General features: G+C 43.9%; 1 protein-coding gene and 2 pseudogenes across 1 annotated transcript; all 3 read left to right on the forward strand.

Moving 5' to 3' along the window:
- Positions 1 to 7,771: 7,771 nt before the first annotated feature.
- LOC111728926 lies at positions 7,772 to 7,890 on the forward strand (annotated as a pseudogene).
- A 2,155-nt stretch (positions 7,891 to 10,045) lies between these two features.
- LOC111728937 lies at positions 10,046 to 10,164 on the forward strand (annotated as a pseudogene).
- Positions 10,165 to 17,275: 7,111 nt separating this feature from the next.
- On the forward strand, positions 17,276 to 23,428 carry PGAM1 (phosphoglycerate mutase 1). Its single transcript, XM_011373992.2, has 4 exons — positions 17,276 to 17,470; positions 20,607 to 20,881; positions 21,442 to 21,622; positions 22,374 to 23,428. The coding sequence occupies exons 1-4, from the start codon at positions 17,332 to 17,334 to the stop codon at positions 22,541 to 22,543; spliced, it is 765 nt and encodes a 254-aa protein (XP_011372294.1). The 5' UTR covers positions 17,276 to 17,331; the 3' UTR covers positions 22,544 to 23,428.
- The last annotated feature ends 328 nt before the right edge of the window (positions 23,429 to 23,756 follow it).

Here is a 23,756-nt window from a genome sequence, read left to right on the forward strand (position 1 = left end):
GGCTTCGCATGTAGATGCTCAAGCTGTGGAGCGAGACAAACCTCAGCTCCAATCCCCACTCTCCTCTTAGCCCACCAAACAGCCCTAAGCAAGCCAAGCAACTTAATCTCCGAGCTTCTGGTCCTCATCTTTACAACAGGGATTCATTCACTCATTTGATGTCAGCAACACTGAATGTTCACCAAGCCGTCACTGTTCTTAGTGCTGGCGGTGTGGAAGTGAACGGAGCAAACAACTCATGTTCTACTTAGGAGGCAGAAAATAAACAATTGTATACCAGAAGATAAAAGTACTCTGCAGACAATAAAGCAGGGGCTGTTACTTTTTATACGGTGGTCAGAAAAGTGTCACTTCATTAAAGCGACATTTCAGCCGAGACCCGAAGAAAGTGAGGAAAGACCACGTGGAGACCCAGTGCTCAACACAGGAGTGGTTACTAAGACTGTTATTATTATTACATGTTCCCTGCCCTAAATTTCAGGAGGAAATACAGTGGCCAACCACCACTTACTGAGCGCCTGCTATAAGCAGGAGCTGCGCCAGGCCTATGAATAACGCCAGTGTCTTCCCACACCCTCGAAGCAAAGTTGGTATTATTATCCCTATTTCACAACTGTGTGAGACTCAGAGATTAAGTAACTTGCCTAAGGTCATGGCAAAACTGGAGTCCAACTCAGTTCTATGTGACTCCAAAGCCCGGCTCCAGCCTCACTCCTGCCACTGCAACTAACATGTCACTGCCTAGAAGGGCCTGACATCCCCCAAGTAGGAGGAGGAGCTGCCCCTTGCCTTCTGGAGCTGAGCAGATGGGTCCTCAGAAGCAGGAAGCAGAACCTCAGGGCAAGAGCCGGACTCCAGGTAAGCTCTCTGATCCCACTCAGTCAGGCCAGCCCAGCCCCGCCTCCTGGAGTGGCTTGGCTCTCTCCTGTATTTTGGGGGCTCAGTAGCCTCACCTTGGGCTTGGCGTGCACAGTGAAACTCAGCAGTCCATGGTACACCTGCAGGGTCACAGGGTAGCCCCAGGCCTCCAGGTCCTGCTTCCGCAGAAGGGTGGCCATGCACGAGAGGACCTTGAAGAGAAAAGTCAGAGTCTCTCAGCTCCACCCACTTCAGCCAGGTGGGAATAAAGCCCAGGTCCTCACTGACCCTAGAAAATCCCACGTGAGTGATGGAGTGTCCACACCCCTCCTAGGGAGCAACCAAGCTTTAGCCTAATCAGATGGGCCCTGGGAGATGGTAGAGGGGAAACTGACCCATCGGAGGGCAGAGGTGGAGCCACTGCTGGCCTGGGCTGACATGATATCCATGAAGGCTTTGGAGGTATCAGAGAACTTCTTAATGAGCACAGGGCTGGGCACTCTGTGGGGAGAGAACAGAGAAAGTCAGAACCCCAGAGGGGCCTCTGAGAGCAGCTGATGCCGCCCCCGCCCTGGTCTGGAGGCAGCTGGACAGAGGGAGGCAGTGCTGGTCTAGTCACTCAGAGAGTGAGCAAGTCAGGACAGGAGCTCACCCTTCCTGACACCTGGTCAATGAGCTCTACATGGCACCTGAGCTCCCTACTTCCTTCACCTTCTCCACTACCCATTCTCTATACTACCCAAGACGGGCCTTTAAAACTCACCCCAATCCTCTCTCCACCTTTACCCTGGCTACAGACCCCCAGATATCCTCGCGCCAACATCCCGCCCCATCCATCCAGTCCCAATGACTGTACCTGGGCTGTCTCCTTTTCAGGCACCAGCACTCATTTTGTCTACAACATCCCAAGCCACCCCTGGACCCTGATGTTATAGACTATCACCAGATACTCCAGTATCTTTTCACTCTTTTAAACAATTCCCCGATCTTCCTCCCATCCGCACCCTCTTCTCTCCACAAAGTGCGTTGGGATTCAGACAGGAGCCAGGACTCACCGCTTCAGGACAAGGTTCAGCAGGTAAGCAACAGCAGCCAGAGATTCTGGGGACTCCACTGCTTCCATGGTTGTCATCTGAGGTCCAGATCACCAAGTGTGAACAGGAAATGTGTCACACTGGGCACATGAGGTGCTGGGGGCACTTCATGTGCCCAGCAAAATGGTTATGACCAAGAAGCTTGGTGTCAAAGTTCAAATCCCGGCTTTGCCACTGTGTGACTTTGGGTGAGCAACTTAACCTTTCTGTGACTCAGTTTCCTCATTTGTAAAATAAGGATAATAGTTCCTTCTTATAAGTTATGAGGTTTAATTGAACTAATATACGTGAAACAATCAGAATACTGCCTGGCACATGATTAAAACCCTGTATTGCTATCTATTTCATTATTCTAGAGCAGATTAGTAAATTTTTATTGTAAAGGAATAGATGTTAAATATTTAAGGCTTTGCAGGCCAGATATCGTCTCTGTTACATATTCTTCTTTGAGTGTTTTAACAATCCTTTAAAAATGTAAAAAGTACTCTTAGCTCTCAGGCTGTACAAAAACAGGCCACAGGTCAGATTATGCCTTTGTTTTGTTTTGTTTTCAGATTAAGCTTTTGGGCAGTGGTTTGCCAACCCTATTCTATAGTAGTGATTGTCAAACTTTTACACCCTTAAAAATTATTGAGGATTCCCCAAAGGCTTTTTGTTTTTGTAGGTTACACCTCCTGATACTTACCATATTAAAAATTAAAAGTAAGAAAATTTTCAAACACAAGAATATGCAAGCACAATTCCATTAGCTATCAAAATAATGTCATCAGACATCACATAACTTCCAGAAAACTCCAAGGTACACTCCTGAGAGAGTGAGAGTCAAAGAGGTAAATGATGTTTGAGTACTAACATAGAAATAATTTTGACCTAGCCGACTCCCCAAAAGGGTCTTGGGGACCTTCAAACCACATTTTGAAAACTTTTTCTAGAGGATCCCTTGGGTTTTACTCAGCTTCACAGATCAAGGTGAAAAAACCTAGACTAATGGATTTTTGTTCTACACAAATAATGCAGCAAACACCACCAGCCTTACCAAGCCACTGGGAAATGACAGAAGCACTTTCACCTGTTCAAGGTTGTCCTTCTCTCCCCACATGCCAGGGACACCCATCTTCTTTCTATAGCCTGAATAACCTGCTACTCTGAATACCCGCCCCCAGTCACATCCACTCACCAGTGCTGCAAAGTACTCAGTCTCCGTCTCCTTCCCTCCCTGTGAGCGAATCACCTCAGTGACAGCAGCCAAAACAGCACAGATCTGTACATGAGGGAGAAAGCACCTATAACATCTATTTTAGATTTAACTCGACCCCAGGGTAACTCTTTTCTTTGCTCCTTCACAACTTAGTCTCCTCATAGCCCACAGATAGACAAGAAAAGCAGTGTTCAGAGCAAGGGAACACACCACAGGGCCCACCACATAGGAAAGTCAGAAGATGTTTGTCAAAATTCCACCTCTAGGATGCTATCTCTTATAGAAATATCTATACAAATGTGCAAGCATTTATGCACAAGTGTGTTCACTGCAGCAACAAACTGTAACAACCAAGCAGCCATCAACAGGGGATATTATAATAGTATTATAATATTAATAATAATGATAGATTCAAATGCTATGTAACTATAGAAAAGAATAAGGAATAACTATGTATATTAACATATAAATGCTGTTCAGTGGGGAAAAAGTTGCAGAACACTGTATATAAAAATATAAATAATATTTAAAATCATAATCATGTTTCAGTAAACAAACAAAATGTATATAAAATATACAAAAAAGGCTAGAGCAGTAATGTTGACAAGAGGTTAGTGAGCACTTAAAATATGACTAGTGTGACTGAGGTACTGAATCTTTACTTACTTTTTAAAATTTTTTAAAATTTATTTTTTTTTATGGTGACATTGGTTAATGAATTCCAATAAGTTTCAGCTGTACACTTTAACAGTAAGGCATATATGTATCTACACTGTGTGTTCACCTCCCATAGATTTCTTTCTGTCACCACATATTTGACCCCTTTTACCCTGTCTACGTCACCCCCCCACCTCGGTACTGAATCTTTAATTTAAAATTTTTAATTAATTAAACTTAAAAACAAATACTTAAGCCAATTATTGGAAAACAGATTTAGAACAATTTAGGTATATGAATCTACTTTTCAACTGTAAGTTTTATGAACTCTAAATACAAATAAAATATTTTCAGTGAAGCTTTAGCATCCAAATGGAGATGTTAAGGGTAAAATATGGACAAGATTTTGAAGCTTTAGTACGATAAAAATAATGTAAAACATCTCATTATTTTTTATATTGATTATATGTTGCAATGATAATTTTTGTACACATTGGGTTAAATTAAATATATTATTAAGGTTAATTTCACCTGCTTTTTACTTTTTTTGTTTTTAACGTGGTCATTAGAAGATTTAAAGTTATATATGTGGCTTACATTATATTTCTTTTGGGACAGAAGGTAGATACACAATGACCCGTTAACAGTAGCTATCATGAAGAAGTTAAGTTGGGAGAAAACTTTCACATTTTTTCTACTTACATCACTTTGGTACCATGTATAATTTTGACATTTTTCATTTAAATGAAAAAATACAAATATATATATAATTTAAAAATATAAACTAAAAAAGGGAAATTTAGTTGTTAGATAAAACATTTCTAACCACTGTTACTCAGCATTAATTTACTCAACAAGTCTTTCTTGAAAATATTCTATGTAAAAAGTCCCGGGCTAGGTACAGTTAAAAAGAGAAATGTCTGCAAAACATTTCTACCCTCAAGAATTTTACACTTGAGAAAGAGAGATGTAAGAAAAAGCAGAAAGTGGAACCTACCCTAGGAGAAGTTAATAAGTAGGAGACACAAAGGGGAGGAGAGGTGACACAGCATCCAGCAAAGCCCGCCTTGGAATAAAAAGCATGCGTCTGGCCCCTCTACACTATCACATGCCATCCTGACTCTCCCCCTACCTCCTTATGAGCAGCAGAGTTGGAATCCCAGAAGCGCTGCACTTTGCTAAAGGTGACATTGGTGCAGTCGGAGAGGCCACTCAGGAAGGTGGCCGAGGACTTCTCCGTGAGAGCCGGCGCGTCCTCTTCTTCCACAGCCATTTCAGAGGCTTCACTTTTGCCCAGGCGCAGGGCTCCTGACTGCAACTCATTATGCAGCTTTACAGCATCAACTGTTAGGTCGCTCTTTCCTGAAAACCAGAGCACAAGGTAAGACCACCCCCGCCCCCCGGAACACGCGCGCGCGCGCACACACACGGACTTCTACCCCAAACTTCCTTTTGGCCAAAAAAGAACCTCTCCTACGAAACGAACCGGCAGAGTCCAGGCCCCCAACCTGAGAGGCTGAATTCTGAAGACGGTCTACCTCATCAGCCCAGAAATGGAACCCTGCAGGTAAAATTTTCTGCTTCCCTGTCCTGATGGCATAAGTGCCAGTGGGAGTTGACTGGGGGCTGCACTCAGGGAATATGGGAAATAAATGAAGGCGAAAGCTCTTTGAAAGCCACCAGGTTACTTATAGCCATAAGTCCCAACACTCACACCTGTAGTCATTTCCTACCGTGGACTCAGGTTCCGAATTTGTTAAATGGGGAGGGTAGCCTTTACGACAGCTCCAGATCCGACACTTCCCAAGAGATGAAAGGTCCAATGTCTGGGCCACAGAGGCCCAGACCCATACAGACCCAGGCACGCCCAGAACCCTGCCGCAGACCGTGCCCGGGTTTCGATCCTACTACCTGAGGGCCGGCTGAAGAAGCGGCTGCGGGCGGCCTGGCGGTGGCGGCAGATGGTGGGGTTGCTGTCGCTGCTATGGCCTTTCTTCCAGCGTTTCAACTTGGCAGAGACACCAGAAGGCAACTTCCCTGAGCGACCCATATCGACTAAGCTTAAAAGACTGGCTTCCAGGGACGCAGAAACACGCGCAGAACCCACGTGGGTCCGCAGTCCTCTTCACTTCCTTTTCCTCTGGCGCCACTTCCGGATTCGCGTCCGTTGCCGTGGTAAAACAGTCAACATCCGGTTTTACCTTTTCTCCAGGCTCAAGATCACTGCCTCATGACAGCACTCAGTTCCCTTTTGTTAATCTCGTCTAATTTCACTTGAGAACCAGCAACCAAACCAAAGCTGATTCCCAATTTCCTGCCACAGAACCCAAAACCTTACAAAAGACGTTTTCCTCCCTCACTTCAAATCAATAAATCTGATTTTGTCAGACTAAGGCTTGATCTTGGTGGGTTTGAGCTGATTAGGCTTTAAACATTCATTTTTACGTTTTTTAAGCTCTTATCGATAAGACACTTCGGTAAGTCAACCTTTTAAATGAACCAGAAGTCGACAAAATTTTTGCATACGCTTCTTTCATTTGATATAGTGTGAGTTTTCCCCCTTACTATGATATAATGTGTCCCCCCCAAAATTCACGTGTTGAAATTCTGACTCCCAAAGATGAAGGTATTGGGGAAGTCTTTGGGAAGTGCTTAAGTCTTGAGGGTGGAGCCCTCATGAATGGAACTGGTGCCTTATAAAAGAGAGCCCAGAGAGATTCCTAGCCCCTTCGACCAGGTGAAGACACAGTGAAAAGGCACTGGCTATGAACCAGGAAGCAAGCCCTTATACTGGCACTCTGATTGCAGACTTCCAGTCTCTGGAACTGAAAGAAATAACTTTCTGTTATTTATAAGCTACAAAAATGACAAAACTGAAGTTACCCTACTTCAGGCACATCCTGAGAAGGCAGAGTTCTTTGGAAAAAAATACTGGAAAAAATAGAAGTCTGCAGGAAAAAAAGAAGACCAAATATAAGATAGATTGACTCCATAGGAAAAAGTCATGTGCAGGAGCTGAGCAGGGCTGCTGAGGACATGATTTTATGGACATCATTCATTCATAGGGTCACCATGAGTCAAAGTCAGAGCCAACTCAACAGCACGTAAAACACACATAAGCTACCCAGCCCGTGCTTTTTGTTATAGCAGCCAGAACAGATTAAGACACCTCTTGTTCTTAAATATCCTGCAACAAAAGTTCTTTGAATAATAAGTATATGTGTGTTGTAGAGAGAAAAGGAGGGACTAAAATAAGTGCACGAATGATAAAAATTCAAGAATAAATGTAAATACCAATAATTGTGATCGGTTTTTATTTAGTCAAATTGAGATAGTCTTTCATTCCACAGTTAGAAACACAAAGATCAAAACATAAATTTCTGAGGGATTTAAGAGGTACCAAAGAATGATTTTGTTCCACAAAAAGCTGGGAATGAAGAATAAAGGGAAGGCTGGAGAGAAATTCATGAAACTACAATGTTGGTGCTGGAAGCAGACACTTGAGGGGTCATCTAGATCAAAGGTCACATGCTGGTTAGTGTCAGTATTTTTACTGTTCTGCAGTAAAATAAGTACAATATAATGATGCTGGTGTTCAAAGCCCTTTCTATTGAGAATAAATGGAAGGTTTATTTCAAACACTATTATTTACCAAAATAAAGAGTTGCCGACCTTTTGTCATACATTCTCCTTAAAAACAAGTTTACTAATGCGTGAAACTTCAAAATATCTACAAACCAACTCTTCATTTGAATATCTGAACCAACTGTTCATTTTGCCAAGTCCAAAAGGTGAAGTGATTTGCACAAGTTTCCACAACTTGGTAGTTTATTCGATGAGCCACAAAAATCGCCACCCATAAAAGAATAGATTGATAAACTGGAATACATTAAATGTAAGAAATTCTGCTCATGAAAAGACATCATGAAGAGCATTAAGAGGTGAGCCAAAGAGTAGAAGAAGAGTCTATGGCCATGCCACCCTGAACGTGCTCCATCTTGTCTGATCTTGGAAGCTAAGCAGGGTTGGGCCTGGTTAGTACTTGGATGGGAGACCATCTAGGAATATCAGGTGCTATAGGCTTAAAAAAAAAAAAAAGAGTAGGAGGAGATATTTGCAATAAATATAACTAATGAAGTACATTAGAATATATTTTAAAAATCCTACAAATCAATAAGAACAAGGCAGACAATTCAATAAAAAGAGTGAGCAAGAGGCATGAGCAAGGGGCACTTAACAAAAGTGGATATCCAAGTGTCCAATAAACATACAAAAAAATGCTCAATCTCATTAATTGACAGGGAAATGCAAATTAAAACCACAATGAAATGTCACTGCACACCCACCAGAATGGCTAAAATTAAAAAGACTAAAATTAAAAAGACTAAGTGTTGGTGAGGATGTGGAGCAACTGGCCACATGTGCTACTGGTGGGAGTACGAACTGATACTATCACTTTGAAAAACTACATACTATGGGTGGTGAATGTACAATGCAAAATACATATGACTTATTGTTGAATTGTACACTTGAAACTTACTGCATTTCGTTAACCAATGTCACTATAATAAAATAAAATAAAAAGATGGAGCAAGAAAAAAGGAAAAACTGCGTGGTAATATCTACTAAAACTGAATACACTGATTATACTTCGTAATCCAGCAATTCACTATGTACTCAACAGAGATGTATACATAAAATACATATATGATAATGTTCATATTAGCCAAATAGTGAGAATGGCCCAATGTCCATCAACAGTAGAATGGAGAAATAAATTGTGGCATGTGGATATAAAGGCATACTATAGTATTCAGGTGGATACAGCAATGCCACAGCAGGTATGATCTAAGTTGAGTGAAAGAATCCAGACACAAAAAAAGTACATATTGCATGATTCCACTTAGATGAAGTTTCAAAAGCAAGCATAACTAATCTAAAATATTAGAAGTCAGGATAGCAGTTACCATGGTGGTAATTCTCAGAGCAGGCACAAGAGTGGTAATATTCTAATTTTTTATCAGAAAGGAGTTTACATGGATGTATTTGATAATTCAGTGAGCTAGGCACTAATAATTTGTGCACTTTTCTGTATATATTAAACTTAATTGATTTACTAAAAATAAAAAGTGGTTCTCACACACAGAGCAGAGAGAGTATAAAGACTGTTGATGTGAGAAAGCGTCTTTGCAGAGAAGTCAAAGCCCAGCTCTGACTTAGGTCCCAGCCACAGGAGTCAACACCACTACCCTCTGCTCCTGGGACACAGGCTGCGACCTGTGGAGTAAGACTGAAAAAGGGGAACTGGTGGCTTGAGGAGGAAGAGGAAGGTGATTTTGGAAGCTGTTGTAGGAAAACTGATGTTCATGCCCAGAGGTCTAGATGTGGGGACAGTTGCTGAGAAAGCAGAGAAAGTGTTAGGTTTGAGTCTGTAAGTACTTTACCACACACACTGAGCAAGGATTTAACCTCTCTGAATCTTCTCTTTATATTCTGAAAGTGGTAATAATAATACTGAACCCACTGGGCTACTATGAGGATTCATTATGAATGTATGTGCGTGTGAATATGCACAGTTCCCAAAATGATAGTGGTATATTGCAAAGGATGTGGTCATGCATCTTTGCCACCAGAGGGAGTTCTGCAAACAAGTTAAGGCTAAAATCCTACAGAGGGGCAGCCATACCTGCTGAGGCGGCTGGGATTTTGCAAATCAGTTGGGGAGATGAAGAGGGCCAGGGTAGTGGCAGCCTTCTTATCCTTTTCCTTGGCCATAGATACCTCTGACTAGATAGAGCCCCTGGATGAACCCCCAGTCTGAAATGGACACTGGAGGGGCTACAGAACATCTGCTGATCCTCCATCCTGAGGCACCTTGCTCAGAGCCTCCTATAGGAGGCATGTGGTGCCAGGAGAGGGGACAAGAGGCATCCAGATGGCCAGAGCACACACTGTCTCAACCCTACAACCCCCCAGGGTTCACCTTTTTGGTGAAGGACCAACCTCTCAATCCCTGAATTCCTGCAATGTCTTCCATCCAGAAGCATCAGCCATCTCCATGATTAGCCACAGTACATATAGCTAATAAGGACCACTCACATCTGTAGGATAGGCCCTGTAGTTATACTCTCTGGGTTAAAATCGAAGGACTAGCACTAGCTGTGTGACTTGGAGCAAATTAGCTTCTTCTATAAGCCTCAGTTTTCCTCATGTAAAATGGAGATAAGAATGCTTACTCGTCTAGATCCATGCTACCCTGAACAAGCCTGATCCTGTCTGATCTCGGAAGCTAAGCAGGGTTGGGCCTGGTTAGTACTTGGATAGGAGACCACCTAGGAAGACCAGGTGCTGTAGGTGTAAAAAGAAAGAAAGAAAGAAAGGAAAGAAGGAAGGAAGGAAGGAAGGAAGGAAGGAAGGAAGAAAGGAAGGAAGGAAGGAAGGAAGGAAGAAAGGAAGAAAGGAAGAAAGGAAGAAAGGAAGAAAGAAAGAAAGAAAGAAGGTAAGAAAGAAAGAAAGAAATAGGGGATGGTAAGCTGACAAGGTCCTTGCAATCTGTGGGATCAACCAAGGGTTGCCTTGCCTCAAAAAAAAAAAAAAAAAAAGAAAAAAGAAAAAAAGAGAATGCTTACTCATAGGATTTATGAGAACTAAATAAGACAATACATGTAAAGTGCTTAGCTCACTCCCTGGCACACAGTGAATAGGCAATAAATGCGAGCTAATTATTATCCAAAACATCTTCCCACCCATTATCTACATGAAGAGGATAAAGCAGTTGTCCTCATTTCACAGATGGGGAAACATGATTCCCAGGAATTCGGTGATACCCCTAAAGTTACACAGTTGGTCAAGGGGCAGGAGCTGAGACATCCAACTCTTAGCTCAGGAGCCCCATCTGTAGCCACTACTCTTAAAATCATCTGTGAGACACATGTGGAGGGAACAGGGGTGCTGCATTCAAAGTGCTGAACCCAAGGGGAACAGGAAAGCCATTTTTAGGTCAGCAAAGCTGTAATCTGTTATGACACTGGGTAAGAGGAAAGGGAAGTGGAGGCCTAGCTTATTGCTCAAACAAAAAGGAAGTGGATGGACTGGGTGCTTAACTTAGGGCCCAAGTTCTGGGGGAGGGAGAAGGTCTTTATCAACCTGGGCAGTCCATCATGACCAAGGCGTGGAGCTGCAGCTGCTCTGGAGGGTTTTCCTAACTTCTAGAGCTGTGTTAAAGCCCTGACTTTGGACTTAGGCAAGCCTGCATTTGGAGCTACATCCTAGATGTGACCAGGGGCAGGGGGCTAAACTTTCTAAGCCACAGTTACTCACTTAAAAATGGGGCTGCTGTTCTGAGGCTAAAAGTAGTTAATGCAGACAGAATGCTTAGCACTGTGCCTGGCACATCACTGCTGCAGAAGACCGAGTGTCTTTTGGTTTCTGGGTCATTACCATTCTATTTGGCTAAGAACATTTAGCAAGAAGAGCTGGCTTCCTACAGTAAGTCTAGGGGAATGAGCAAATGGCCTGGTGTGCTAAAGAGGAAGCATGTTTCCTTTCCAGTGTGGAAAGGACTAGAAACTGGGCATGGGAGATGCACTCCTGTTCAAAGGCAGGGACTGTCCTCAAGGAGGAGTCCACCCTTTTTTCCCCACAGTATCCATGACTAGCAGAAGAGAGTCTGGGTGAAAAGAGACAGCATGATCATGACTCTAACCTGGAATCCTGATGCCCCAAAATTCATTCTTACTCCAAAAGTAAACCTTTCCCCTCTTGCCATTTCAAATCCCTCTGTATTGGTAAGGAACCATGTTCAGCTGTTGTAACAGAGACCTGGCTACAGTGGCTTAAAAACACAAGGTTAATTCTTTCACACCCAGGAAATAAAGAGTTAGGTGTGAAGTCCAAGATGGCATGGTGGCTCCACAGAGTCTTTAGGATCCTGGGCTTCTTCTACTTTTCTGCTCCACCCTCCATGATGTGTGACTTCCTTCCTCAGTGTCACCTCATGCTCCAAAGATGGGCTGCAGGAGCTCCAACCATCATATTCACAACCCAGACTCTAAGAAGAAAGGGAGGAAGAGCCAAAAGGCCTCATCTCCTGGCCAAGTCATCTCCCTTTAGGCCAATTCCACTTACACCTAAATGGTCAAAGATTAGTAATTTTTGGTTGAATTTGGCTGCAGAAGGGTTTGGAAATGTAGTCTTTTAGTTTGGTACATTGCAGCCCCTCTCCCTCCTAAATTAAATCTAGTCCTCACTGGGGCCTTGTTTAGAAGAAAGTTTGGCCTTTTTCTAATTCACCAATCACATCATAGAAGCTAGTAATAGTCCTAGAAGTGAGGATAAATTATTCCCAGGAAGGTACTATTCCAGACTCTGAGTGTGTCTAAAGAAAAGATCACTTCTCGATATCTGAAACAAAAAGCTGAATCTATTACTTACTTAAGGAAGGCAGAGCAATGCCTCTTAGGTACAATCTCTTTGAGTGGAGCAGGAAAGTGATCTGTAAGGTGCTGGGAGGTGCGAAGGTCAGGTTAGGGTTTGGTTGGTGAACCAGAGTGTGGCTGTTGCTAATTGACTGGCTTACAGAAGCATGCCCACTGAGGCCTGTGGTTGTTCAGTTAAACCGAGATGAGTTGTCATAGATTAAATGATTTAAAACCATGCGTGTGAGGGGGTTACTTGTTGCCATGGCAATAGGATAGTCTTTCCTTGGGTATGGTAGCTTCTCTCTTCCTTCTTACTGAAGGTTTAATTTTGGAGTAAGAATGCATTTCTGCCATCAGGATTCCATGTTAGAGTCGCTTCCTTCATCCTTCTTTCATGTCCCTCCATTGGCTCAGCAAGAACCATGTGTGCTTACCCAACCACACCCCTGAGGATCCCCACTGGAGCTGACTGGGAGCTGCATCAGGGCTAGCACTAAAAGCAAGCTTCAGCAGTCATTTTAGAGTTCCCTGAGTTCTTCACCTATACCCACTTCCCTGCCATTGGCTTTTGGTGGCTAGGTTCATGTGGTTGGTTGTTTTTTCTTTTTTTCTTTTTGAAAAATAATTTTTACAACTTTTTTAAAAAACAGCTATATTGAGATATAATTCACATACCATCCACTTCACCCATTTAAAGTATACAATTTAATGGTTTTTAGTATAGTCACAGGTATGTGCAACCATTGCCATAGTCAATTTTAGAACATTTCACCACCTCACAGAGAAACACCATATTTTTTATTTATCACTCCCCAACACTCCAGCACTAGGCAACCACTAATCTACTTTCAGTCTCTATATATTTACTTATTCTGGACATTTCATAAAAATGAAATCATACAGTGTGTCACCTTTTGGGGGGAGATAAGAATGCCTCTGTCTGAATTCTTTTTTGTCTGACTTCTTTCAATGAGCATAATGTTTTCAAAGTTCATCTATGTAGCATATATCAGTACTTCATTCTTTTTTATGGCTGAATAATATCCCGTTGTACGGAGATACCACATTTTGTTTATACATTTGTCACTTGATGGACATTTGGGCAGTTTCCACCTTTTGGCTATTATGAATAATGCTTCTATAAACATTTGTGTACAAGTTTTTGTGTGGACATATGCTTCCATTTCTCTTGAGTATACGCTCAGGAGTGGAATGACTAGATCATATGGTAATTCCATGTTTAGCCATTTGAGGAACTCATGAGTTTCTGATGATTGTTCTTTCTTTGTCCATGTGTCTGAGGCTGGACAGCACAGATCTGGCTCCCATTTGTTGCCTCTGGGAAACAAGCATTTTCCTCCACTGCAGTCAGAAATATAACAGCCACCAGCACCCCTGCTTGACCCCAGGCAAAATCCTTAACAGGCATATTGGAAACCTGGTCACCTTGCCTTTGGTTGACACGTTTCTTTAGTAGCTTTCCTCAGTCAATGAGTAGGTAGGGCTGACCTAAAAACATTATAGAATGTACTTGTGGCAGCCATGAGAATACGCCTCAAAGGTCTCATACAGCTGATTGACTGAAGGCCCCCACTGTGTCACTCTGAAATCCCTCATGGCATTTAGACAGAGGTCACACTACCCATGGGCAGTCCAGCCATGACTTAGTAGCCCCGCATCAAGGATACAAAGGCCCGGTCCTGGAAGATGAGGGACTCCTCTGAGGGGTGATTTTGGCTCAAAGATTCCCTGACAGCCTTGCTGAATTTCCCTTAGAAATGCACCATAGTCTAAGATGCTTACACCTGCCCATCCTTCCTTCCCTCCATCCTTCACATATACTCTGACAGTCTTGTTTTATTTTCTCTCCATTTCCTGTCTAAGGCATTTCCCTGAATACATTTCCTGCAAATCATGTCAACTGCTTCTCAGAGCTAACACACTATGAATCTCCCAGTCATTCTCTGAACATAGTATAAATTATTCCTAAATAACAAAGTGTCTGCCTGTTTTGTACTTAGAATTAAATTTAAAAAATACAGAGACTAGGAAAACAATTATATATGAAGGAAAGCAGAAGGGTCAAAAAGCTTGGCTTATTTCCTGGCTTTGAGCATTTTTATCATCATAGTTATCGCATGCAAGGCCTGGAGGCAGAGGGCTGGGAGCACACCTGATGGTTTCTTTTCAGAGACCGAAAGAGTTCCTTAATCCAGAGAGAAGGACCTGTACTATGGCTGGGCTGGACACTCAAGTCGGAAGCTGGGTTTGGAGGAGCAGAGAGGGTGCTGTCAGGGGCATCCTAGGAAGCCACAAGCCTGCAGCCGAACTCTCCTTTTACTTTTCTGGCAGCACCCGTTCCAGCTGTTTATCTTCAGATAATAACTTGAAAGAGCTGGAGCATGTGTTTTGCCCCTCCTTGAAACACTGCTTCCTTTCCTCAGAGTCTTGAGGCCTTAGCCACCATCATCTGGGCTCACGCCCTCTCCGAGGCAGAAACCCTCTCCTCCTCAGACACCAGTAGAACTGGGAGATCGGAACATCAGGTGATGAGTTTGCAAGATTCAACAAGTAAAGACATGTGGTGTCCTGACAGGGAGTACTGTGGGCTGACCAGCAGCCACCCCTCCTTCTGCTCAGCAGAAGACTTGGTTTACCCCACTGCGATTCGAAGTTGAGTCCTTCACTGAATGTTCTGTAATTGATAAGGGAGACACTCTTCTGTAGGAAAAAAAAAAAAAAGGCGGGGGCGGGGAGGCTGAAAGAGGCCTTTATTGTTTTAAGGGACAGTGGAGGGTGATAGGGGTGAGACCACTGATAATTCTGAGTTTTTGTAACTGCTTAACCAATGAGCTGGCTGTTTGAAAGCTATTAGAGTCCTGAGACATTAGAATTAGAAGTTCCCTGAGGCCCGAGGAATTAAAACACTGTGCTAGAAGGGAGGCTGTCTGCCATAAGAAAGGGTTTAGAGGCTGGCTGGAGGACCCAGGCAGAGATGAGGGCTCACCATTGATGAATGCTCTGGCCCAGGAGATGAGAGCTAAGAAGGATCTGGAGCACAGATGCCCACGCCCACACTCCCTGCAGAAAGACTTATTGGCTACAGTTGCTCCCTGCAGAGCAGAGAAGGGAGGGCAGTGACCTGGTTAGGAGCTACGCAGTGGGTCTTTTAGGCTGCTCTGTGATCAGAGCCCCTCACATCTGCTTTGTTCTTGGACTGTGAGTGCATCCTGCATCTGCCCAGTTCTTTAGAAGGGCCCAGGAATCAGTTCTTGACAAATGTCTGTGTGTCTTGTGTTCAACAGAGATAACAAGATTTTAAAAAGAAAAAGTAGTGGCAGGCAAAACACACTGGTTTATCTTTACTCTTACTGACATTTAACAAATCACCTTGGCTTGATAGGCTCTAAACTTCACAGATTTGTGATGCTGTGATAGATGTCGAATAGACTCCAATCTCTGCCTAAGAATTCTGGTTTCGGGCTGCAAAGCCTCAACGGTCTTCACAATGGTCCTTCCTGTCCCCCAACTCTCTGTATTTCCCTGGGCTCCCCCCTGTCTTCCTACATAGCAAGCCCCAACTTTGGGGCCTTTCTTCATGGATCAACTGACTTCTCACTAATGAATGTGGTCCCCTGCTTATCTCCTGTTCTTTTGAATGGTTCGCCTCACTTTCCTCATCTGTTACATGAGAATTGGGGGGGGGACAGAAGATGGGGACTTACAGTGGAGGATTTTCAAGGTCTGTTCCAGTTGGGACACTCGGGGAAACTGAGGGAGTCTACCGAGGGCAAAGGCATCATGCTAAGTGCATGTGTGCATAGGGGATTATAAAATAGTTAAGATGTGGTGCCCACTCTCAAGGAGTTTCTAGTTGAGTAGATCTGATGCATACATTAAAAAAAAAAAAAAATCCCTCTGATGATCTGAGGTAGATATACCATAAGTGAGGTGCATAGTTATCAGAGTTCCTCAGAATTCCAAGGTGATGAGAGATTTCTTCCAGAGACAGAGTTGTTGAAAAGAATTAAGTAGGCTTCCTGAGCTCTTTTTCTAAAGCTAGTAGCACAGATTCCCTTGGCTTCCTGCCCAAAGTATCCTAGTTATCTGCCTAGTTCCAATTCCAGTGGGTAACTCATCCCTACCAGGCATCCTGAAAGGGAAGTCTGTCTGTGGAGCCCCAGACTCTCATCCTCTGAAATGGTGCCCCTTATCAAATCGTTTTTGCCTTCTTGATTACACTGCTAATGATATTTATTAATGTTAATAATATACTTGTTATATTTACGACTATTTGCTAGGCAAAGCCTAAGTGCATATTTAACTTCTCACAGCAGTGCTTTAGGTGGATATAAATGTCATTATTGTTCCAGTTTATAGATGGGGAAACTGAGGATGAGAAGTTGAGTGACTCATTCTAGGTTGCACAGCTAACCAGAAAGAGACGTATTTGAACTCAGATTTCTCCTTACTCACACTTCCTACTCAATGCAGAAGTGTGCGACCACGACTAGACAAGAGCATAGCAATCTTGAATAGAAGTAGAATTCAGGGGGAGGAGAAAGGGATATGACAGGAGTTAGACTGGGAGCACAGATTAGGACCAAGGCAGAGGGACAAAAAGTTCAGTCTGAATAAGCCAAGGTTAAGCTTTCTTTGGGAGGGCCAGGGCATCAGGATTGGGATGATAAGGTCATTTTATTACAACGAATGGCTAAAGAATGATAGCTATTCCGCGAGAACAGGGTGGCTCTGGAACACTCGGACTCGCACACAGGTCCCACCGCCGCCCAGAGGTCGCACCGCCCTCAGCGCTTACGTGCGCTCCGTGACTTCCGCGGCAGACGCGGGGCCGACTGCGGAGGCCGCATGCGCCCTGGCGTGCGGGAGCGCGCCCCCTCCCCGCGGAGGTCGCAGCGCCGGCTCGGGGCGCATGCGCACACACGGCGGGCGGACGGCGGCCTCTAGCGAGTGGAAAGGTTTAGGGTGAGCGAGTGCGTCGGAGCCGGGAGGTGGGGCGCGAGCGCGCAGGCGCGCGGGGGGCTGGACTGCCACTCCGGAATCTCGGCGATCCCCAGTCTGCACTGCACTCGGAGCTGCCGCCATGGCCGCCTACAAGCTGGTGCTGATCCGGCACGGCGAGAGCGCGTGGAACCTGGAGAACCGCTTCAGCGGCTGGTACGACGCCGACCTGAGCTCGGCGGGGCACGAAGAGGCGAAGCGCGGCGGGCAGGCACTGCGAGGTGCGGAGCGGGCCACGCTGTGGGTGGGGATGCGAAGGCCCCAGCGGGCGCCACTTGGTCAGAGCCATCTCACTCGCCCTTGCGCCCTCCGGGAGAGGGCCAAGACCTTGAGCTTTGTTTCACTAGCAGTTTATTTTGCAATTGAGAAAATGGGCCCAGTGTAGGGAATCGACTTACTCAAGGTCACCCAGTAAAGTGAGGGGCTGCGCCAGGAAGTGGACCCGCAGCTCATTGCGCTGTCCTCGACACCGCTTTGCGAAATGCTATTTCTAGTCTGAGCATTTGGTAACTCGGGGACGGGTTGTTAAATTTGATGCCCGGTGTCTTCCAGTAGCTGTAACCAAGCCTTCTCAAGAGGCTGCTGCGGGTCCTAGTGAAGCCGCAGGCCACACTGCTGTGGGGGGGGGGGGAGTGAGGCACTGGCGGGCCCGGCAGGCATCAAGATACCCAGAAATGCACGTGCTTGTTTGTGTAGGTCTTTGCTGCTCAGCAGCATTTCACAAATTCCTGTGCCCAGAATGCATCCGCAAATATAATTGAGTGAATGAATGAATGATTTAAGCATACAGATTTTATGCCCTTCCTTTTCAACCCTCCCAGGCCCTCTTTTATATTTGGGAAAGTGAGGATTGTAAAGATGACTTGTGCAAGGTCATATCTTCTTATTCCTAGGCCAGCACTTTGGCCATAAAGGGTATTATGAGGAACTGGTAGGCAGCTGGCCAAGGACGCTGGGTGAAGGTGGAAGTGGCAGTGAGATAAGCTTGCCTAGGCAGGATCGCCCCGCGTGGCAGACAGGTCTCTGTGATTTTGAAGTACTAATAAGGGAGCAGTCCCTGCTGCCGGCCAGTTGCAGAATCTTTGGACTGAGGAGGTGCCTTCACTTATGATTTGGGCACATCTGGCCCTGTGCTCCCTTCTAACCTCTGGACAAAAAGAAACTCATTTAAAAGGGTCACTGCTGCCTGGTTGATGTGGAACAAGTATTTGGCTCCAGGTTGCTCTCTGTAGCTTCTTGCCTTCACTGTAGACCTTTTTGAAATGAAGCTAAGGTTTGGAAAGTCTGGCACATGTAATCTTGCAAGAGTGTGTGAATGTTTTGGGATGGCATGGTGTGACCTTATACTGTTTAGGAGAGCCAAGAAAGGGAAAGTGCTGGTAAAGGAGGCCATTTTCTCTCCTGCTGCCTGGCAGGAAGAACTGTGGTGGTTTGCCCATGATTAGCCCAGGACAAAGAAATTGTAACTGTCCTCTCAAACTTGTATCCTTTTAAAATAACAGCTCCTATTTCACTTAAATAAATGTTGGTAGCATTAGTTTTTAAAAATCCTTTTTAAAGCCTTAATATCTACTATGGGCATCAGAAATGATTATATTAAAAAACGAAAGACTAAAAGTGAAAACTGAATGACTGAATGATGAGGACCATTATGTGAATAATCTAATAATATAAAAGACCCAAAATCTATTAAATTCACCAGGGCTTTAAGTAACAGTAGAGTTTATCGATCTTGAATCAGATTTCAGTAGGAAGCTAGTGAGAACAGTTTACCCATGCAGTCTTACTCCTGGGGGAGGAGGATGGAGTCCACACCACACTGTCAGCCCCTTTCCTGGCAGTTTCCTAGACTAAGATTTTGCTTGATGGGTAAGTTAAAGGAAGAGGCTTTAGAGTTAAGAGTCCTAATGAGAACTGGCTTTTCTCCTTGGGGACCTATTTGTGTATGCAATTTGTGTATTCTATTGCAAGTGGAAATAATTGCAGTGAAACAACCAGTAGCTTCTCAGCAAGAGAGCTGAGGCTTGCACTATGGGTAGTTGCTTCCCAGTGACTCAGCCTTTTATTGAGGCATCTTTCCTTCCCTTTAGGTTAGGGAGGAGATGGTAACTGAGTCTACTAGGACATGTCCTGAGGCATACTGATGAGATCAGTCATCTTTTCCCTTGTGGGTGGTGGTGGTTTCCTAGTGATTAATCTTCCCTTCTCCCATTAGTGTAGTTCATATAGGCCTCATTCTCGACTGAATGACTGGCAGAGTAATTCACTTCACATTTTATTAATGACTGTTGGCAACCTCAATATGAAACAGTACTCAGAAAAGTGCTGAATTTCAAAGAGGCCTTTGTAGCCTTATGGAGGAAAACAACTGTTTCTTCTGGCTCACTACATAAGGGCCATCTCCCCTTAAAGTGGGAGGGAGAAGAATCTTTCATGAAACATGGAAATTAATCATTGTAACCTACTGGTTGGGCCAACACAACTCTTGACTACCACTCAATAACTACTGTGTAGAGGAGAGATTCTTTCATAAATGAATTACACAGTACATAGCATTGGCTTTTGCCAGTTAGTGGCTTCTCCTAAACTTGGTTTAACAGTTGGCCTAGGCAAGAGCGTGTGCGTGTGTACACACACACACACATACTCACACAAACACATTCCTCCCAGGGGACTTAGGAATAGGCTGGCACTTTCACTATAGCAGAGAGGAACTATGGATGAAGAGATTGTGATGTGATTTTTACACTATAGTGAAACATATAATTTCATGCAATGAACGGAAGTTTTATCAGCATCCTCTAGAAGTTCTTGCTATGTCGTGATTGTTGGGAGTTCAAAATCTCACTTCCCATAGACCAGAGGTTTAGAGGACTGAAATATATTGGTAATTATCAATAAGAGGTGACAGTTTTGCTAGAATACAAACATCAAGATCTTTAGGGTTTAGGAAAATATGGAGGTAGCTAGAGATGGTGGATAAGAGTTGGATTTTGGAGTCAGACACAACTGGATTTTAATCTCTCTCAGGTAATAGCTGTCTGTGACCTTGCATAACTTACCTAACTTCTCCAGTGTTTCTCATCTGGTAAGATAGGTTGTAAGGATCGTAACCTCATGAGATTGTTATGAAGACTAAATAAAACATATACGAAGTACTTAGTCCAGTGCTTGACAGATGGTAAGCTCTTTATAAATATTAGCTATTATTATTTATTCTTTTTCCTGCTATACAAAATTAAATATTTAGCTAAATAATTTTCATTTGGACTACCTGTACAGGAGATTTATATCTAAGAAGATTCTGGCTCTAGAGTGGGCTTGATTAGCTTCTCACTTTGAACTTAAATTTTCTAGATGCTGGCTATGAGTTCGACATCTGCTTCACTTCAGTGCAGAAGAGAGCAATTCGGACCCTCTGGACAGTGCTGGATGCCATTGACCAAATGTGGCTGCCAGTAGTGAGGACTTGGCGCCTCAATGAGCGGCACTATGGGGGTCTGACTGGCCTTAATAAAGCAGAAACTGCTGCCAAGCATGGCGAGGCCCAGGTAAAGATCTGGAGGCGTTCCTATGATGTCCCACCACCTCCGATGGAACCCGACCATCCCTTCTACAGCAACATCAGTAAGGTAAGGACATACTAAGATTTGGCTCACCCAGGACCAGGGGATTAGAATCTGGGCCTCACTCTTTAGCTTTTATTAGTGTCTGCCTAGTCCCACCGAATTTATAATTTAGGATATTTAGTTAGTTGTAACCCCTCTTCTCCAAGGAGTGGCCTTCACTTGTGAAAAGATTTAGTTGATCATTTATGTTGTTTATCTAAAAACAGTTTTTGTGGCCTTTATTTTATATTTCCACTGTCATAGTTTATAAAGCCCATCTGTAGCCCTAGGGCTGTCCTAAGCCAATTGCAAGATAAAGTAAATTGGGAAGAGCCTTGTAGCCTACTTTCCCCCTCTCCTTTTCTAAGTAATGTGTTCATTTGAACTGTTATTAATCTTCCCAGTAGTGGGTGACGGGGTAGGGAGGGGCAGGATAATAGTTATCCCATTTTTCAAGCTCTCAGCTAGCTGTATTCTGTGCCCAGGGAAGAGAGCGTTACCCATCACTTTGACCCCTGAGGGGATGAAAGGGAAAACAGATGCAACTGTTAATAATTGATGAACTTGGATGTTTTATTGTTTAGGATAGAAGGTATGCAGATCTCACTGAAGATCAGCTACCCTCCTGTGAGAGTCTGAAGGACACTATTGCCAGAGCTCTGCCTTTTTGGAATGAAGAAATAGTTCCCCAGATCAAGGAGGGGAAACGGGTACTGATTGCAGCCCATGGCAATAGCCTTCGGGGCATTGTCAAGCACTTGGAGGGTAAGTACATTTTTCAGAGGGGCCCTCAAGGGATAAACCAGAACTGCCACTAATCAGGGACTTACTTAGTAGGAATGAGAAAGGGCTGGACACATTGATAGCCTTAAAGATAGTCTAAATTGATTCTGAGTAGAAACAAACCCTCTACTTTTCTCAGTGTCTTCTGCAGAAGCAGAGGCGGCCGTTACACTGGGTGCTTGCTATATATGCAGAACCTCAGGTCCCACTTCAGACCTGATTTAGAAGCTGTATCTGTCAACTCAGGTGATTCAGATACATATTAAAGTTTGAGATGCCCACTTCTAGACTAGGATTGCCAGTTGATAAAAATCCTCCTTAATCACGACCTGGTCCAACTTCAAACACGAACCTCACATTTGCATCTTAAATTGTTTCACTTGGCCTAGAGGCCCAGATGTGCTGATTTTTGGCTGGCTGGCTGGACTACATAGGACTTTTGAGATGTAAGTCTTGCTTCACTGTGGGCTTCTGGTCCCACTTGGAAGAGATAATCTGCAGTACACATCTCTCATACTTTTTTCTTGCTTTTTGGTGGCTGAGAAATAAGTATTGGGGGCATTCCTTGGGTGCTTGATTCATAACACAGATCATTAGTATTATTACAAATATTAAAAAGGGTGTTTTGGTTTAATTCCCACCAAAGCCGTTTGTCACCTAGAAGATAAATAGTAAACTGAAAGGGTGGTGTGGAGTCTTATCTTGCTTGGCTAATCATGATGGGTATTTTTAGGTCTCTCTGAAGAGGCTATCATGGAGCTGAACCTGCCAACTGGTATTCCTATTGTCTATGAATTGGACAAGAACTTGAAGCCCATCAAGCCCATGCAGTTCCTGGGAGATGAAGAGACCGTACGTAAAGCCATGGAGGCTGTGGCTGCCCAGGGCAAGGCTAAGAAGTAAAGGCGAGCAGGCAGACTACTTTCCCAAGGACACCCTCCCTGCCCATCCCATTCCTCTGTATCTCTCCTCTGCACATGTCACACTGACCACATCTGTAGGCATCTTAAGTTGTAGCTGCAGATGGAGACCAGTGGCTCCCAGTTTCATTTTAGCCATTTTGCACCCACTCCCTTCATGCAGTCTAGTTAGAATCTCACCCCTGGGGCATGGGTCCTCAGTCCAAGCGAGGGAAGACCTTATCCAAGAGAGCTGAATAGTAACTCTGGTTTTTTGCTAGTGCTTTGTTTATTACTAAGAACCTGCTTGAGTAGTGGATAGGGAGGAGTCATGCTAAGATGTGACCAATGAGAGGCAAGAGAGCCTATTTGTGTTCCCAGGAGCCAGTCCTGTACTATTCCGTAGTTTGGTCACTGGGGGGCTCTAGTCATTCCAATGGAAGATGAATGCATGGTGATTATCGAACAAAATATTTCCTCCCTGACCCCAGAGGAGCTGGCTCCAGAAGATTGGGATCAATCCTGAATGTTTACATGTTGCATTTACTTTTACAAAAAAAAAAAAAAAACCCTTTCTGAGATTTCTAGTGGCAGTTGAAATATTCTCACATGTGGTCATCACAGAATAAGCCATTCCTCACACCAGTGTGGGATAAGCTCCTTGACTTGTAAGGTGTAGAAGTTCATCCTGCTGTGTTTTAGAATCCCTCCCCTGCCTTATTGTTTTATGGCAGTGAAATGTCTCTTGATCATGTCCAAGTGTATTTTTCACTGATTTCTGAATCATGTCCCAGTTGCTTGGTCCTGCCACTTGGGCCCAGTACACATTTTGAGCATAACAACTAAATCTTTTTTCCAGATCAGTATAATAAAGGAGTGATGTGCAATATTTTCTGTTTGATGTTTAATATCTCATCTGAAGAAATCAGCTTGACCATTCAACTTGAAATGTCTCTCATTATCTAAGTCCTTGTATGATGGATTAAGAACTTTATGACAACCAGTCACACAACCTTATACAGCCTGGTCCAAAATTGTGTTTGTATCACTAGATTTTCCTCCTCAGGTTAAAGAGATGAGGGTCAGGGTAGGCTGGTCTTCCTGCCTGAGCTCTCTGTCCCTGTTGCCTCTCTACAGCTCTTGCTCAGTGGTGCTGGTTAGTGGATACCCCTTAACTGGAATGTCAAATTCTGAAACTATTATGTCCTCTTTAGAGT

The sequence above is a fragment of the Pteropus vampyrus genome, unplaced genomic scaffold (assembly GCF_000151845.1).
Source record: "Pteropus vampyrus isolate Shadow unplaced genomic scaffold, Pvam_2.0 Scaffold238, whole genome shotgun sequence".
Lineage (NCBI taxonomy): Eukaryota > Metazoa > Chordata > Mammalia > Chiroptera > Pteropodidae > Pteropus > Pteropus vampyrus.

Coding starts and splice junctions, on each gene's coding strand:
- PGAM1 (XM_011373992.2), top strand. CDS start 17,332: ATGGCCGCCTACAAGCTGGTGCTGATCCGGCACGGCGAGAGCGCGTGG. Junction 20,882..21,441: donor TCTACAGCAACATCAGTAAG/GTAAGGACATAC, acceptor TTTATTGTTTAG/GATAGAAGGTATGCAGATCT. Junction 21,623..22,373: donor CATTGTCAAGCACTTGGAGG/GTAAGTACATTT, acceptor GGGTATTTTTAG/GTCTCTCTGAAGAGGCTATC.